At 37.1% G+C, this 17,826-nt stretch overlaps 1 protein-coding gene across 1 annotated transcript in view; it reads right to left on the reverse strand.

Annotated features, from left to right (window-relative positions):
* Positions 1-17,826, reverse strand: part of SLC38A6 (solute carrier family 38, member 6) — a 40,936-nt gene that overhangs the window by 21,892 nt on the left and 1,218 nt on the right. The window contains exons 2-5 of the mRNA XM_010584188.1: positions 17,294-17,415; positions 16,451-16,524; positions 12,144-12,196; positions 9,037-9,076 (exon numbers count right to left, since the gene is read on the reverse strand). Coding sequence (XP_010582490.1) covers positions 9,037-9,076; positions 12,144-12,196; positions 16,451-16,524; positions 17,294-17,415 — 289 coding nt within the window. The remainder of the gene's footprint in view (positions 1-9,036; positions 9,077-12,143; positions 12,197-16,450; positions 16,525-17,293; positions 17,416-17,826) is intronic.

Consider the following 17,826-nt stretch of genomic DNA (forward strand, 5'->3'; position numbering starts at 1 on the left):
CTATTTCACTGAATTCCACTCCTAAGTAGGGAACCAATCATACACCAAGAAACTTGCACATGCTAAACATTTGTATGCATCTTTCTTCCTTTCTCTGGGCATACGGGAAACAATGTCACATAGTAGGATTTTTTTTCCCCCCAGTTTAAATTCTCTTGTTTGTTCTAGAAGATGAAGAAAATAAATAATAAATAATTCTGTTTATATCCTGATGCTTAGATAAGACATGAATCTCATACATAAACCTAAGCAGGACGCCCACGCTAAATACAGTTTAAAAAGTCAAATCCTGCTTTTTCTTCACTTACAAACACAGTTGTAATTCTCCTCATGAGCAACAGCTCCTTGTAGCTTTACTCAGCATGAAAGAAGTAAGAGATGCTAACCACCGTATAACTCTCTGAAACACACTACAAAGTAAGCAGAAAACTTTGTTTTTTAAAGCAGAAAGTAACAGTGAAGCATCTTCAAAAAGGGCATAGCAACTTGAAAAATTTATCTCAAGTAGGAGTAAAGTGCTTACAGTACAACAGACAACAAGTCATGTATCCTTTGCTCCAAATAACAAATTTTACTTAACTTCCCTGACGCCCACCAAGACTGAAGCCATGTCAAGTTACATTGTAAAAATTAAACATGAGCTATCCTTGGCAGTCTTAATATATAACGGAAGGAAGAGATTACACAGTCACAAGGCTAAACTGTGACACAAGTGAACACAACAAAAAGCATACCTTGTGCTTTGATTTATTCCACTTTGAAATACTGACTTCCTCTCTTTTTGAAAATAATTTCAATGTTTTAAAGGCTAACTTCTAAGGCACCTTTTATCCATACAAAAATTACAATAAACATACATTCCTCTTCAGAAGGCAAGCGTTCAAAAAAAAATCGCAGAAGTCAGAAGCAATTTTCCCTTCAGAGTTCACTCCCCCTTGCACGCACGTAGTGTGAGAGCACAGAACTTACTACTCTTGCAACCCAGTCTCATCCCCTAAATCAAAAAAAGAATGTTTTATTCATGTCACCTTCTCTTTGCAACTTGAGACATCTATCTTTAGCACCAAATGAGACAGGTTTCCTGCAGAACGAATGGTGTACAATGACGTAGTTTGAGGCTTTAGCAATACGCATATGCAACAAGTGCTGAACTACAACTACATAAGCAACCTTCATATAGTCACTTCCTAATCTTCAGGTCCTGAATTTGTATATATTATGGTTTTTTTAAATAATTTTCAGTATGAATCAAGAGCTACTTGATGGAGAACTAAGCAGGTCTGAACTTCTCAACAGGCCTTGACACAGAAATGCCATAAAACAGTATTCAGCAGAAATCAAAATTATATTACTACTTTATTATTCAACAGGCTTACCACTGTCTTGAAAGCAGCTAAAAATTACATTCTTAAAATACTTATCACTTTGCCATGTTTTGAAAACTTGGTATTAGCTCTCTGACAGAAAAAAAGATGTTTTTAAAAATATAAAATAGGGTACTTGCTTTACACTTCCATTATTATAACCTGTAGTGCCACCATGAGATATGACCCTCTATAAATATACATACCATGTACACATTATTCAGAATGTCCTTATTGTGCTACAGTATCGTTTGACACTGAGCATGTCTGCCCCTACCTGAAAAAACATTAGTTGCTGGAAAAAAGGGAAGTCAAGGTTATGCTTTTAAAACAGTCCCCAAAACACCTCTTCTGAGGTAGCTCAATCTTAAAATCAAATATGTGAGCGGCTTTCTGGTTACCAGAAAAAGAAGTGTAACTTTTGTTTATTATCCTACCCAAAAAAAGATCAACTGCTGAAGTCCACAGAAACGATGCAAGAGAATACGTACATTAAACTTAGGTGTAAACATGTAATTTATTCATTCCTTAGAAAATGGTTGGTGATAAATCCCTTCAAATCATTTAATTGAAGGGACTGAAACTAACTCTTCTGGTTGGTTCTTCCTAACCTACCACTGTAACTGATCGTATTAGAGCACTATAAAGATGTCTTACGTTATTAAGCACTGTGCAAAAATGGAACCAAGCTACCCTCCAGACTTCACACAGGAGAAGACATGGGGGAAAGAAGGGGCTGAGGGAAAACAGACTCTATCAATACAGCCACACTGGCTCTTCAGAGGGGTGCTGATTTGGGAGTCAGGACAAGTAGACAGAGCAAATCACCTGGGGGAATACCAGATAAGAGAGAGATTCCTCACAAATGCCTATAGATCATTAAGCTAAATGAAAATGCTTGTAACTCTGATCCTTTAAAGAGTTCAGTCAGTAAGATCCCTATTTTTCCCAAAATACTGAAAAGATTAAAGGCTGAAAGACAGAAATAGCAGAATAAACACTACCAGTCGCTGCACGCTCCAGCCCAACCAAGCTGCATCTTTCATAGCAACTGCATGTGACAAACCCCTTTGGGCTTGTGTCTTCCTTTGCTGGTGTGGAGGTTGTTTAAAACTGAATCTGTCCTCATCCAAACAATGTGACAAAGTTAAAAAGGAAAGCAGAGAAGGATTTCAAGAATGAAAGTGAAACTAGAGAGGCTTTTGGGCAAGCTCCCATTTTTCCTGTCAAAGAATTAGAATGGAATAGCAAGATAGGGAGTACTTCAGTATTGCATTGAGCTCCTCAAAAGTAATCTGAATTGTGCAAACACCAGGAATGATGCATGGATGCCATTGAAAACCATCAACTGTTTAAGCCCTCACATCATATGGCCTTAAGAGCATGCTCTTTTCATTTTACAATGAATCCCCCTCATATTCGATTTTAAGAAGTCTCCCAATTACTTTATGTATTGTTCTTAATATTTCCTCTTAGTGGAAACTTAGAAAGAATTTGTTGGGCTCAGTTGTTTGCTTTTAAATACAGATGCAGAATAGAGCATGTGAAAGCAGATGTAATGCTTGTTCATATGGAGAAGTTCTGAGAACAGAAAAAGGTTGTCAACTTCTTTGCTAGTCTTCACATTATGGACACTCATCCTGATGAACTTCCATTCCCCTGCTTCCCTTTCCTTCTGTGTTTAGCTTTTATCTGAATTCCTCTGGAATGTATCTATGGCAAGCTTAAAAAAAAAGTGCTTCTTATTGCACAGGGAACACGTGGGCAGCAGATTTATTTTGGTAAAACTTCATTAGTTTAATTGTATTTGTATAGCTATGCTAAATGCTAATAAAACTGAAATGTGTTCTACACAGGTCTTCATATATTCCATTCTAAAGTAGAGCTGTAGGTTGGGATTATTGTTGGGGTTTTTATTTAAAGCAGACTTAATATTCTTTACAGTATCAAACCTTCCAACAACCATTCACTGCAACACAAAAACAGAAGAGCATGGGGCATCAATTGTTAAATTAGTACAGGAGCTGACAAACATGCCCCTAATTAAGGCAGCTCTGCACTGAAAATCCTTACTTTGAATCAGTAAGGATAATTAGGGTTGCAGGTCAAAAGCAAACGCCACTGCAAAAACAAACATTCGTGTTTGTTTGAAAACAGAATTAGATTTCCCATACTTAAAGGAAGCTCAGTGATTTCTTAAGGTATTAACAATGCAGGTCTCGGCATGTAACAAGCTGTATTTTATTATTCCATGATTTGCACCATTTTTTTTTTTCCAAAGTTTGCAGAGTATTTTACTCTGATTACAAAGAGGTGGTTACTCCCACCCACCTCCCCATTCTCAAAAAATAGTTGCTCCATTTAAATTGGAGACAAATTTTGTAAATACTTTTAAAACTAAATTTCAGAATCAATGAACTCTGGGGAGAAAGAAACCCCAACAAAATAATTTGCAAAACAAAAATGCCCAATTAACTTTATAAAACAAGGTATTTTTTTCAATCCAAGCACAGCATTTGTAAGTACTGACTCACAGAAAGCATACCTATATCCCCCTCCCCGGCCCTGGCAAATGCCAAAGTGAAATATTTCCTTGTTTACCTCACGCACACAAAAAAGTGCGGGGGTTGCAGAATAAAGCCGGGGAAGGCTAGAGGTTCTGGTGGCGGCCAGCAGCCCCCACAGGCCAGCCAGGCCAGCGGACGGTAGTGGGGTGGCAGCGGCACTGCTCCCCCCACCACACTGTCCGCACCCTCTCGCTGTTCTTCATACACATGCTTCTGTCTCGATTTACTTCGGGAAGCTTGAAAAGCATGAACTATCCACACGTACATATGTATTTAGCAGGCAGTACATTCAGAGGAGAGTTTCTGTGTATTGTCTGTCATGTTGACTGTATTAACAGGCCATAAAATCCAGCTAAAGAACTGAATCTCTCATCAGAACTAATCCCGTAGCTTCTATTTACTGCCTATAGCATTCAGGCAGACCCGAGGATAAAACAGTGCTCCAGGGATTCTGAACAATCTTTTTCCCTCATTACTTATTCTTACAAAGAAGAAAAACGTGTACCTTTGAGGACATGTTAATTGCAGAATATTGAAACAAAATCCTCAAGCACCAGTTTACAGAAATTACACTTAATTAAACCGTATTTATACTAGAAAGCAAATAATTCTTTGTAAAATTAAGATACCTGTCTGGAAAGCTTAGTTCCAAAGAAGGACTGCAATGATCACTTGGGTACAAGCCAAGGCAGGCTAGTTACCCACACTGATCCGCAGCACGAGAATTCCTCTGTCTATCTCTGCCTATCAAAAGAAACAGGAAAAAAAAAAAAAAAGTCTGTTGCAAAAAGTCCTCACACAGACCACCTATGCTACGTGGCTGTACTGCAGGTTCTACTGTTGCACTTAATCGCTCTACTAATAAATTTTAAATAATTAAACTCGTGTTCCCAGCAGTTTCAATTTATGTCTCTGTGTATCACAGCTACCAGGCCCTCTGGGCCTGGCCGTATCTCCCTACAGCAGTGACCTTCAGCTGATACCAGCCCGCAGCCCGGAGAAGTATGCTGTAAAACTCTCCGCATACTTCCTGCTAGACCTCAATGCTGAAGATTTGTTAGTGTTGGCAACAGACTGAGCGCTGCTCTTGTGCAATGCTTTATTGTGTTCATCTCCATTTTTCCACCAGCCTTGCTAAAATAATTCCTTCTCTAACTTCATTACATATGCTTTAAGATTCCTACCGATTTTCTCTCGGACACACAGCTGCAGACCGTCCTTCTTTTCAGTCACATTCGCAGAGAGGACAATTCCAGGAGGAGAAATTTCCTTCTTCCTTTCCCCCTTCCGAAAGCATCTAGGAAGCTCTGTGAGCTTCCCTGGCAGGAGAGGAGGAAGGGCTGCGTGATGCCGAGCCATGGCTTTGGCCCACTGTGCCTCATCCATCACTTCCTAGAAGCACAACACTATTAAAACAATAGCAGGGACTCTGTCCAAGTCCAGTCGCTCCTGGGAAGGATTACATAAAGAGCCAGCAGGGCCATGTAACTTAGCGCTTTCGATAGCAGTCTCCCTCGCTCCTTCTATACCTCCAGGTGTGCAACTTCCCCAGAGGCCCTCTTTCATCTTAGAGGGCACATGATAAGATCTGAAATCCTTCAAGATCTTCTTCTGCATGGCAGGCAAGAAATGGACATTTGGAAGATCGCTCCACTTAAAGACCTGGGGTGAAAGGAAAGGGTTGGGAGCAGTGGATGAACCAAGTAACAGCCTGGTAGCACGCAATTTGATAGTTTCCTTTCTAGTGTCCAGTTTGCAGCCCCATACACACAGTAACAAGCTCTTTCAAGAACAAGGCAGTTCACATGTAACTAAGCACTAGTTACTTAGATTAAAGCGCTGCTGGATTGGGCCAAAATACTGGAAAATAAAACAATGTAAAACTTAGTAGCACTGGCCATCCCATTCAATGTTTTGGTTTCACTTTATTAGCATACACCTATAGTGCAAGAACAAGTACATATGATACAAGGAAAGCTAGGCAAACAGCCTCAGTTTAACCACTCTAAGCTAAGAATCTGTATATGTTCTATAAAGTCTTTCAGTCACAGTATTTAAGATGACCTTAATTTACATTTGGATATTGCAAAGTTAACGCATTATCCTGATGCATCCTTAGTTAATCTTTTGTACTTAAATGGATTTTGGTACTTGATTTGTGTTACCTGGATTAACATAACACAAAGTGTTCCAAGAGATGATTAAAAATCTGCAGGAAAGTTGAGCACTTATATTAGAGATACGTGTTAAAATCCCAAGCAATGTACTTGAAATCAATATTTCTTTAACCTTTTAAGTTTAAAATTTGACCAACCAGTGTGTTCCTGTTGCTGTACAACAATCTTTTCTTCCCCCCCGCCTTGTGTATCTTGCTAGCAGAAAAATCAACTCCCCTACCTACACAAATCCATAACTGTATGCAATTAGGATGTCAAGTTCAAATTTGCACTTTAAGCTTTCTTTTTAAAAAAGCACAGATGACAAACTGGAAAGCATAACTATATTAAAATGATTACTAAAAAGCTCTCTCCACCACTAATGAATGTAAAGCACTTCCGCACTGCAATTATTTTTAGAAGTGATCAGACCAAACTTTAAAAAGCCCAGACTAGATGCAGACAGTGACAATAACCCTAGTAAAGTTGCTTATTTTAATCACAAACCATCATTCATTATCTCATGCTCTCCAATCACATTTGAAATAAGACACCATATGATGTGACATACCCAGGTCTGATGATGGAAGAAGTAACAGGAAACAATTTTCTTTTTAGCCTTACTCTGAAATTAAAAACGTTGATAGAGCCTGGATGTCTGCCCATCAGGCATGGTACTTCTGGTTCCTTCAAAGGTACAGAAAAACAAGAAGAGGGGAACACCTACCAAAGTGCACTAAGGGCAGAACCTAAGTTTTACACTTAATTCAGGCACGGCTCCCATTCAGGACAAACTACGCTCCACAGTTTGACCACCCCCATTTAAAATCTGCAGAAGGACCAGAAAGACAAGAAAAATTCCTTTCTTTCTCTGCATTTCTTCAAGAGTCAAGGCTCAGTGAGAGATGAAATGAACTCTTCATCCCTCCTTTTTTTTTTTTTTTTTAAAGCCTGTTAACCTCCAGTATAATCATCTTCAAAGATGATTCCTGACACAGTGCTGCTCTGCTGACTTGGACTGCAGCATCAGGACTCTGCCAAAGGCAGTTGTTAAGGAGCGAAATAACGCAGCTGGGAGCTCTGCTCCCAAACAGAAATCTAAATACTAAACAGAAGCTGTGCTAGCTCCTTGCAATGACAACACAATACATCTTCTGCACGGCAGAAGGTGCCAAGGAGGCCCAACTTTCAATCCAGGTTTCGACAAATCACCCTTCCTCACAGTTTGGGGCGTGTGTTGGTGTTACTGACTCAGAGAAGGAAAGTCAGCTTTCTCTTTTCAGTGCATTTGAAACTATGTGATCTTTGCAAGCAAACGTATCAGATACATGAACTACTACCATGCTCTTACATGAAAGATATTGCCCTTGGAACCAGAAGATCCAAAACATAGTTTTGAAAGCTTCCATCAAAATGAGGTCACTAAAAATATTCGAAAGAAGAGTTTCAGCTTGCAAAAACTTACTTTTTAACTAGTTAAACAGAAAACCACTGGTTGGCAAACCAGGCCCAAATTGTTGGCAGAAGACTAAGTAGTTTGATAATATCCAGCATGCAATAGTTTGGGGCTCTAGAGTTACTGAGCTGAATTTTATTAAAAATGACACAGAGAAGATTATGAACTGCTATGAAGAAGAAATAACAGTCATATTTCCTTTGACCACAGAGACCTGTACACAAACCCAGAATCTCCAGAACCTGTACTGTGTGTATCCCTCCTTCTCTAGTACTGTTTATTTAGAGGTCCACTCAAACAGGAAAGGAAATTAAAAAATTTGTTCATTGCTACAGAACATCCTCTAAAAACCTGTATGAATAAATAATCCTTAATCTTGGAATTAATATGTTCACTCCTGCCTTAAACAAATGCTTGGGGTTTTATAGCCATTTCAATTAGGCAGTTTCTATTATTGGAGCTTTTAGTATAAGAAAAGATTCCAATTTCATCATAAAAGCAGTTACTTGGTCTAGTTCTAGGTCTCTACATAGTGACAAAAACCAGCAATCACTGAATTGTCTGAACTTGACAGGTAATCCTGAAGGAAAGAACAGTGCTGGAATGCTGTTTCCTTCTGTCAATGTATGTGAACATGTGTGTCTTCTTGAGGGTAGGGGACAGAGAGAAGGGAGCTTTCACGTAATTCCCTCATCTAAAACAAAGTATCCAAAACATTTACAGCCAAAAATATTTAAAATTGTTCTGTTAAACACTGTCTACTTTCAGACAATTAATTTCTAAGGGCACTACTACTTAGTAACTGTCTAGTATGTGAACATAGTAAGAGTTTAAAGGCTTAGGCATTTTTTTTTAATACAAAGACAGCTAGTGTTATTTTATTATGTTATACACTAATAAGGAAGGCAAAACAAGAATAACGTAACTGGGCAGCCCAGCATATGACAACATAGATTATCAGCCCACATGATGAAAGTCAGCAAACTAAACAACCTCCCCAAAAACCAAGGTATTGAACTAAGAACAACAAAAAAAGCTACAATTAATAAAGAACATATGAAACTTCAGGCTAAGTAAACATTCAGTTGTTACACAAATCACTAAAAGGCATAAGCAAGCTCCAACAGCAAAAACTAAAACACATGATATGATAAAATGTAGCTACTAGATGCAAATGTATGGAATGACGGAGAGGAGATTATGCTTTCTCAGCCCCTTCCAATTAGCAATGCCAGCTATAATGGATGTGCTCCACAACCTGTGATGCAGTATCAGGCATACAATCCAACCCCTGTAAATCCCCCCATCTACCCCATGACAACGGCATGTCCAGTTAGCATGATCACATAAGCACTTTCTTTAAGTTTTCTGTCCTTTTAATCAGTCTCTTAAGAACACTTCCATTTAGTTATTGCTTTTGGTGTTTGTGGAGCTTTGTAGACTGTAGAGGTTATACTCAACTTGGTTAATATTGAGCACATGAAGTTTCTTACCTCCAATATTCTGGATAATTATTGTAGTTGCAACAAGGACCTATAAAAAAAATTGATTTCTTTAGAAAGGGTAAGGCTAACTAAAATCGTATGTCTACAGCAGTCATAAAACACATCTGTATCATCTTAAACAGACCAGATGTAGAAGTGATAACTAGCACTGAAAGGAAGGGCATCTTCTCCAGAGTTTAACACATGGAAACCAACACAATCTAAAATGAATATAAAAGCAAAAAAATCTCCCTGAAAATACTGCATTTTCATTCTGAGATGACAAAACAAGAGAAATTATGGAGTGAAGCCTGTTCTGCAGATGATGAGGTTTTTAAATCACTGAAAACGTGTAAGCGCATTCTAATTATGATCAGGAGAGTACAAATGAAAATTATCATTTATCTCTGAAGACAATCAGACAGCAGAGATTTGTGCAAGCTACTTCCTCACTCCAAAAACCTGGATATTTTTAACTGTCATGAATGTCATTATTCTTGTAAACAAGACAGACTTTTCTTTAGCATTTGTGATTAATCATGCTGGACTGATATGGTAGTTGAAATGATCACAGGCTATTAAAATATTTGTCTGAATCCAAAGAATTAACTTCCAACTGACAAAAACCTAAAAGTGTCTAAAGTTTTCCCAGTGTTTTCTTTTCAATTCAGTTCTAAAACAGTACGATCATCCAGTACAGTTTTTCTTTTTACCCACTGCTCTTCTTGATGTAGCAGGGCCTTCCTACGTGAGTGCTACCATTAAATCAATTTTGAAAAAATTAAGCCACAGTTATGAGAAGAAAAACAACTTTGTACTTTTGAAAAAAGGCTGAAAGCAGAGTTGCCATTTTTTTAGTTGATCAGCTAGAAAATCATATCAGATTTTAAACGAGTTCAAAGTCAATTCAAAAGTCACCAGGGGAGAAGAAGGAAAAAAAAAAAGAAAAAAAAAAAGTATGGTATCTTGGCATTTGCAATAGATGGAAACAAATACTTTATGCCTTTGGAAAGGGAGAATCAGCAATATTCCAGTAGCAGAAAATCTCCATTCTCACAAATCTCAGAAAAATATGTTTGACAGGAAATCACTGTAAGGTTGTATAACTGCTCTACTTCAAGAGCAGTTAACCAGTCATTTACTGTCAACCTAAGATGCCAGTTCAAACAAGGTCCTACAGCAATCTGTCTGTATCATTACCTCACGACTTGGGTGAGGGAAGAGTAAGTACTACTTGAAATAAAAAAAAAAAAGCCACCTGTGCCTGACTGAAGTGAGGAACGTTCAGGGACAGGATTAGAATTCAGAATGGTTGTGGTAAACTAGAAAAGTCTAAAAATCAAAAAGATCAGTTATAAGCAATGCACTCCGGAAGTAGATCTCAAATATACGACTTATAGAGTTATTAGACTGCAAATAGAGAAAACAGTCTGAGATAAATAGCATGAAGCACCCACAGGAACAGCAAATCTTGTTTTGGGACATAGTACTAGCCATGTTCTATCTAAAACATAGGTAATAATTACAATTCTTGTCACTGTCAAGTTCTCAGCCAGCTTACTGTGTTCCATTTTGCAGGCAAGTTTTAAGAAAGGTGTATAAATATCAAAGATACTTCAAGAGAGAAAGATAAGTGTTCCAGAAAATGTCAGTTCATCAAGAAAGCTTGGTGAACTTTGGTTAATTATTTTATCAAAACAACAGCTTCCTAACCTAGAAATATTCCAGTGTTCTCCATGCACACTGAAAATAAAAGACCGGATGATTTTTAGCACAAATTATTTAAACTGAAAATTACGAAAAAGTATATTAGGGAGAATAAAAAAAATTATTGATGTTGACTACATAGTGCAGCTGTGAAATCGCCTTCATTTAATCTTTTAAATAACAGATTAGACAAACGCCTGCCAAGAATCATTTATGTATGTTTAGCCCTGCTTCAGAGCAAAGACAGACTAAGTTATGTTTTAGTATCTCCTTAAGCTCTACATTTCTATGATTTCTGCATCTAATGGCTTGTGGTTAATGTGTACAGAACGGCTCCTGTAAAAAACAACTTTAATTCATACCTTGCTAATATCAAGGTTTATTATCTATTGAAGTTGATCACATCTTAACTTTGATCGATAAATATTGATCCTCACAGACTACACTCACATCTGCTTATTAATGCTAATGGAAGTCTTCCAAACACCTAATAGCTCAGATTTAATTCTCAGTTACATTAAACCAGAAGAAATTAGAGTCCAGTCCATTTAGCAGAACTCATTTTAAAAAAAAATTTACATTGTTTCAGTAAACCATTAAAATTGCAATTCTGTGGGGTAGAATCTGCTTTTAGTATTGTGTAACTGAAACACAGAGCATAGAAGTCATAATATTACATGTGCAGTATTCACAAGCAGTATTTCCTGTGCACCCAGTATTACTGGACAACATTGCCTATTAGGAGAAAAAGATTCAGCACATGCTACTAAAAAGGCACAGCTTACATGTTGATTACTCTTACAGCAAAAATGGTTAGTTTGCTGTTGGTTTGTTTGGGTTTTTTTAAATCATGAGATAAAACAACAAGTAAGAAACATTTATCTGAAGAGTTTATTAAACAAAAGAAAAAAATTAACATGCATTAAACATACTCTTACTTGTTCCTATTGTGGAAACTACATGAAAGGCAAATGCTTATCTTGGATCTCTATTAAGTGCTAGAACACCAACAGTAAATCACTTACCTGTCTCTTAACAGTTTACAGCACAGGTACGATGGGACTGTAACAAACCTAAAATGGATTGCTGAGCCAACTTGACCACAATGCCAGTAAGCATGTATTTGCACATACAACTAAAAAATGAACACACTGACAGGAAAGTAGTGCAAAATCTTGCGTTTAAGGAGTGTCTATCTTACAGTTAACTAAAGTTTGGGCTTCCACAGACCAGACACACTAACTAAAATGTAGCGAAAAACTTCAGGAGGTAACGGACTTTTCAGTATACCACAACGTCAGTAATTGTACTACTTATTTCATTTATATCTCTTTACTATGCAAAGAACAGTTGTATATCAGAAGCATGAAACCAAGAAGAAAAATACACAGGTAAAAATAAATACTCACCTTTCCAGTTGATCCAAAAGCAAACAGGCCAAGGTCTTCATAAGAAGTGACAGCTGTTAGTATGGAAAAAAAAGCAAAAATATTTCTAACTTTAAAATCACTTGAAAGCTCTAGCTCTGCCTTTTTTCCCTTTTTAAATTAACATAATTCAGGACAAAATTAAAAGAGTATTTTACAGTATTTTTTATTTACAAAATAGCTTTTATATACACCTGTACTCCTGCTACAAAATGCAGCTATATGCTCAACCATTTAGAAACTCTCCAGAAACTCAATTTAATATTAAAAATAGTACTATTTAAATAAAAAAAACCCCAACACATTAATGGCAAATTGCCTTCCCCCAAAGATCTTTGCAAGAGATACTACAGGTGAAGAATTCTGAGATTAGCCTCAACAATTAGATATAAGATATTCCCATATGTTACTTGTTAAAAGGGTACACTTTTTTGTTTCTTAAATGAAGACAACAACAGAGGATCCATTTTCATCTTTCTACGAATATAAATATTAATCACCATCTTGCCAGCTTTTAAAAACTTGGCGCTATTTATTTTCAAGAAAGCTGAAGGTAAACATCTTTCTTGGTTGAAATCTATTATTAAAAAAAACCAGAACAAAACACACCAAAGCAAAAATCCTGCCCTTACCTGCACCTAACTTACATAATCGCGTTAAAACAGCCTGTGGTTTCTTGTACGCTTTTGTTGAGTTTTAGCTGCAACTCACTTCTAATATTGCTGGTAACTCAAACCAACCCCTTCTCAGAATGAAGGAAGTCATATTGAAGTCTTTCATTGTTGCTCTGTATTTTGTTATTAGAAATTGAAGCGGTATCAAAAAGACGAAAGTTTTCTGAGAAATACCACTTACTTTCTCAGTATATAATAAAATGGTCCACAGTTGTAAATGCCTCAAAGGGTAAAATTAATCTCAAAACCACATTAATTTTATTGTCACAACACTTGCTTTCTCTCCCATGGTTCTACTTGGTACACTACTGCTTCTATTCCTGTCACATCTTAATTTAGGGCCCAGCCCTGCAATATGAGCTGCTGGGGGCAGACCTTCACACCTGAGTGAAGTCCCACTGAAGTAAATGAAACAAGACATAGGAGACACAGGCGGTTCGCAGGGATCAGATGACGGGACTGGAGCCTCAGACTGCCAACTGCCCAAGCTTAGATGTTTTTATTTCACTGAAGTTCTGCACACAATCAGATCAATGCTCCAGAGGGGTGGGGGGCAACAAACCCAAACTTCATTAATTTTCTCACATTATTTTCTCAAGGGCGATGTTTCACATTCTGCTCTACTACTTACACCAATATGTTATGAAAAAATAAATGAAATGACAAAATTGAGCCACAGTCAGCTCCAGCATAAACCTGGACTAAACTCTTACATTTGCCGTTACACTTATGTAAGTTATATACAGATATAATTAAAGAAGGAGTACGTCTTACTAGATTTTACTCTGTATTTTTCTTAGATTTGTATTTATAAAGTTGTTGATCACAAGAAAAAAAAAAATAGCATTTTCGAAGACCATCTCCAATGGCATCAGAAAAATCAGTAAAATTTTAAACATATTTACGAAAGAGTTGTTTTTACCATGTGGGAACAAATACACAGCACACGCGTATGAGGAGTTACTAACAAAGAGAACAAAATTTTCCACAGAATTACAAACAAGCAATGTGAAACCTTAGAATATTTTCTATAGTAACTCTGTTTCTGTAACCAATTTAGTCCTGTGAACACTGGGAAGCCTTAGTACTTAATCACATTACTTTTTGTAATTTCAAGAATATATGAAACAAAATATTAAGCACAATTGATATAAAGATAAACAAGTTCTGCCTGATTGGCTTGATTTCTATTATGTTACTAACACTAAATGGAAATTATCTATTTAATTTCAAAGTGAAATTGGCAAGTATAGTATGAGCAATACTATGACTAACTCTTAAAATGAAAAGAAAAAAAGCCACAAAATTTCAAAGTACATCCCACTTAAATTCCCAATTCCTCTGCTTTACAGAGTAAGCTTAGCCTTTGTCAGCCCACACCCCAAAACAACGTAGGTTGTACTGAATTAACACGAGGAGAAAACATTGACTAAACTAATCCAAGTCTAACCCTTGACGCTTGGGAATATTTCTTTTGCTAAGCCTTTTGGTCTACACAAATCATTGATTTTGTCAAAGTCCAGACCAACATAATTTAAAAATTTAAGACACTTCTTTATTTTTAAACTACAACTAAAATGCCTGTGCTTAATAAATCCTGGTCTCTGTTTAAAATGGAATTAATATTAGAGCTTTCTTTTCAGAAGGTATTTCATAGGTCAACTCTTTCCTAGGATTACTTTTGTGATTTGAATACCTGAATGAATTGTTTACAAACACTTTCAAAGGTTTTCCTTCTCCACCCTTTAAATTTTTCTAGCTCATTTTTTAATATAAAACTACTAAAATTTCCTTCCAGTTCCTTGCCATGGATTAAGCCTAATACTATAACATTGTTCACAAATGGACGTAGGTTTTATGAAGAAAAATGTTCAATTATCTAGTTTGGAAGCAAACACGTACACAGATTTTACTTTGTCAGGCATAACAGGTCACATTTCTCACTTTTCAAAGACAACATTCCAAGGAAAAACTCGGAATGGTATCTAACATTTAATTACTTCAATAGTTTACAGGAATTAGAGTAATTATAATCTGAGAGAAATCTTACTTTAAAAAAATTACAAAAAAAAAAATCAAAACACAGAAGGCCATAAATCCAGCAAACTTATCCAGACATAGCTCTGGCGCTAGTATTACCTGTCAACATTAGGTGATAACTAATTATTAACTGTAAAGTGCTAGTTTCAGACAAGACAAATACTTCACCCTGCCATTTCAATGGTATTCCTTGCTTTCAGTTGTGCGTATTTAAAAAATGCTTTCTTGAGGTGGAATGTTGCCTTTGGACAATAACTGAGGAGTTAAACCATTCTTGTATATTAGGTCTCTAAGTTCACAACACTGAAATTTTCTTAACTCAAAAGCTTAAATCCTTAGTTTTCCCCTCTCACCAGTCATTCTTTTGCAAGGATCCCTTTAATTATTATTTTACCAGACAACAACATAATACCACTTTGTGCCTTTATAATACAGAACTTTTCAGCCTCAAGTAAGACGTAAACAAAGATCATAAAAAAAATACCTCCAGTTCCCCCTTTTTTTGCTTCTTATCTATCTTTCTAGCTATTCATTTCAGGTTCCGATTCCTTTCTACTAAGCAGAGCTCCAAGAGGAGAAAAAAATTACCAAAGACTTAGTCCCAAATCATCAAGCAGCCAGCAGTATCAGCCATAAAAGTAACCCTACCTCTGAAGAATATTTTTTTAAGAATGTATGAAGCAGATCACTCAACAGGTGAAGACAGGAGCAGCAGATCTAAGAAGAATCAGGAAGCAACCAGCTGACAGACCAAAGCTAGCTATAGAAAACAAAGCCAATGAGGAAAGAAATGGAAGCTTTCTCCCACCACCTTTGAAAAGAGGAAAACAGAGGAGAGAGAAACAATAACCAGGTGACTGAAAGAGAAGGAGACTTCCTGCTACAACGTGATCTTTGTGTACGAGAACTCAAGGAACTAGTCAGTTGTTTCAGTAACAATTAAAAGAAGCAAGAATTAAAACGTTAGCAGATTAGATTGTAGATATTAGAATCTACTGTTTGAACATTCTCAAAGCAGTGTAATTTCTAAGGACTGCAATGTGACTTCTCATTCAGTATCAAAAATGCTGTAAAAACCTGCATCTATAAAACGCCATGAGAATTATGATAATCCAGTATGATTACAAAACCTGAAAGGTATCCATTTCAAACCATAAACAAAATATATATTACAAGTAGAAGAATGAAAGTCTGCTACTTTATTGCTCTTAAGCCTTCGCTGAAAGCAACAGTATACACTGAAGTAGTGCAGTTCAGCCAGCACCAAAATAACTTTGCTACAGAAATATAGGATTTATCTTTCTGGAAAGATGAGAGAAGCATTTTGATAAAAATAAAACTGAAAACCTAGAAACCAGTCAGTGTGGCATTGACTTTTCATAAGAAGTTTCAAAATCGTATTTTTAAATGGCAAATAGTAATTGTTAAAGTTGTTAAATATTTCAACATCAGGGAATCGGACACAGCTATCTGTTAACATGCTGTTAATTGTAATAATTATACTGGGTCATGTCTTTGTGATACAGGTGAGGAATTATTTCAGAGATCACTGTTAGATAAATCCTTTTCACTTACCAGTCTGAGTGCACATACTGAGCAGAAGAAATACAGAGTAAGCAGCAAGGCTGGCAACGATCAGCAGCAAGATACTAAAAAACACAGAATATTCACAATTACAGCACTTTTACACTACAATGCACTTTCTATCTTTAAGAATGCTACTTTTGCAAGAAGTAAGCTACCACAAGACCAGATTTCCTCATTTTACGGCTTGTATCTGCTGACTATGGTTCATATGGTCTCTGACCTTCCCAATACTTGCTAAGTTCCACGGTTTGTTATATTGTTCACCAAAGTATATCACATACTACACAGGACAAAGGCCTGACATATGAATTACAAACGGGACATAAACATGGGAATTTGTGCGTATACATATACACAGACAAATATGTATCTTCTAATGAAGTGAATCTAATGCTTAGAAAATGGTAAAAGTGACAGTTCTGGTGACTTTGGCCCTGTTATCCATAGGTTAGCATGTACAACAAGCAGAAAAAGTGCAAAGCACAAGCTGATTCAACATTTTTCAGATATGTAGCCATCCCACTCCAGGAGGCCCATTTCTGGAACTGAAGGAGACAGCAGCTTTGAAACATAAATATCAATCTATTAGGAGTAATGGCCAAGAAATTGCCACCATGTGGCAATTTAATGCAACATCTGGGCAGTACTTATGTTAGGCCAGCTCTGAATGACTAAACCAAAGAGGGAAGATCTTATTCAACAATGCCGAAAAGCACAAGTTATTTATTTCTTCCTCATTTTTTGCACAGGAGTCTTAGTAATCAAGTTCTGTTCCGTTTAAAACTACAAGCTGAGTTTAAAAATAAGTATACGTAAAAACTGAAAACTTACCTAAACCCCATGATCCCTGTGTTGGCCATAGCGTAGGACAAGCCAAGTATCCCACTTCCCATGATAGCATTCATTAAATTAAATACTGAGAAACCAAAGGAAGAGCCACGATTTGGAGGATTCTGTAAAAAGGGCAAAACAAAGTACAGTTAGTACAGGAGAGGCGTTTTGGTCTTTCATAGGAGGAAATTTAAGGGAGGGGGAGACAGTCAACTTTTCCTTCCCTCATCTAAATCAGAAAATCTCTTTTCTCATTCTCAGACCACGCAAACCCTCCTGCACGTACAATAACAACACGATGCCGTCCCAGAAGGATCTCTAGACGTCTACATCCTTCGAGAACGGCGATACCGGGGCACAAACCCAGCGCAGCAAGATTTAGGCTTAAAAGCGGGCTCCCCCCGGCGTGCTCGCCACAGGAGCGAGGGGCAGAGCAATCGGCAGCACCTCTCCAAGAGCTGTGCCACCGAAGCGGCGTCAAACGGAGCAGAAGGAGCGCCAGGACCAGGCGTTCGGCCTCACAGGCCCGGCAC

Source organism: Haliaeetus leucocephalus, unplaced genomic scaffold (genome assembly GCF_000737465.1).
Source record: "Haliaeetus leucocephalus isolate CR32 unplaced genomic scaffold, Haliaeetus_leucocephalus-4.0 Scaffold944, whole genome shotgun sequence".
Classification (NCBI taxonomy): domain Eukaryota; kingdom Metazoa; phylum Chordata; class Aves; order Accipitriformes; family Accipitridae; genus Haliaeetus; species Haliaeetus leucocephalus.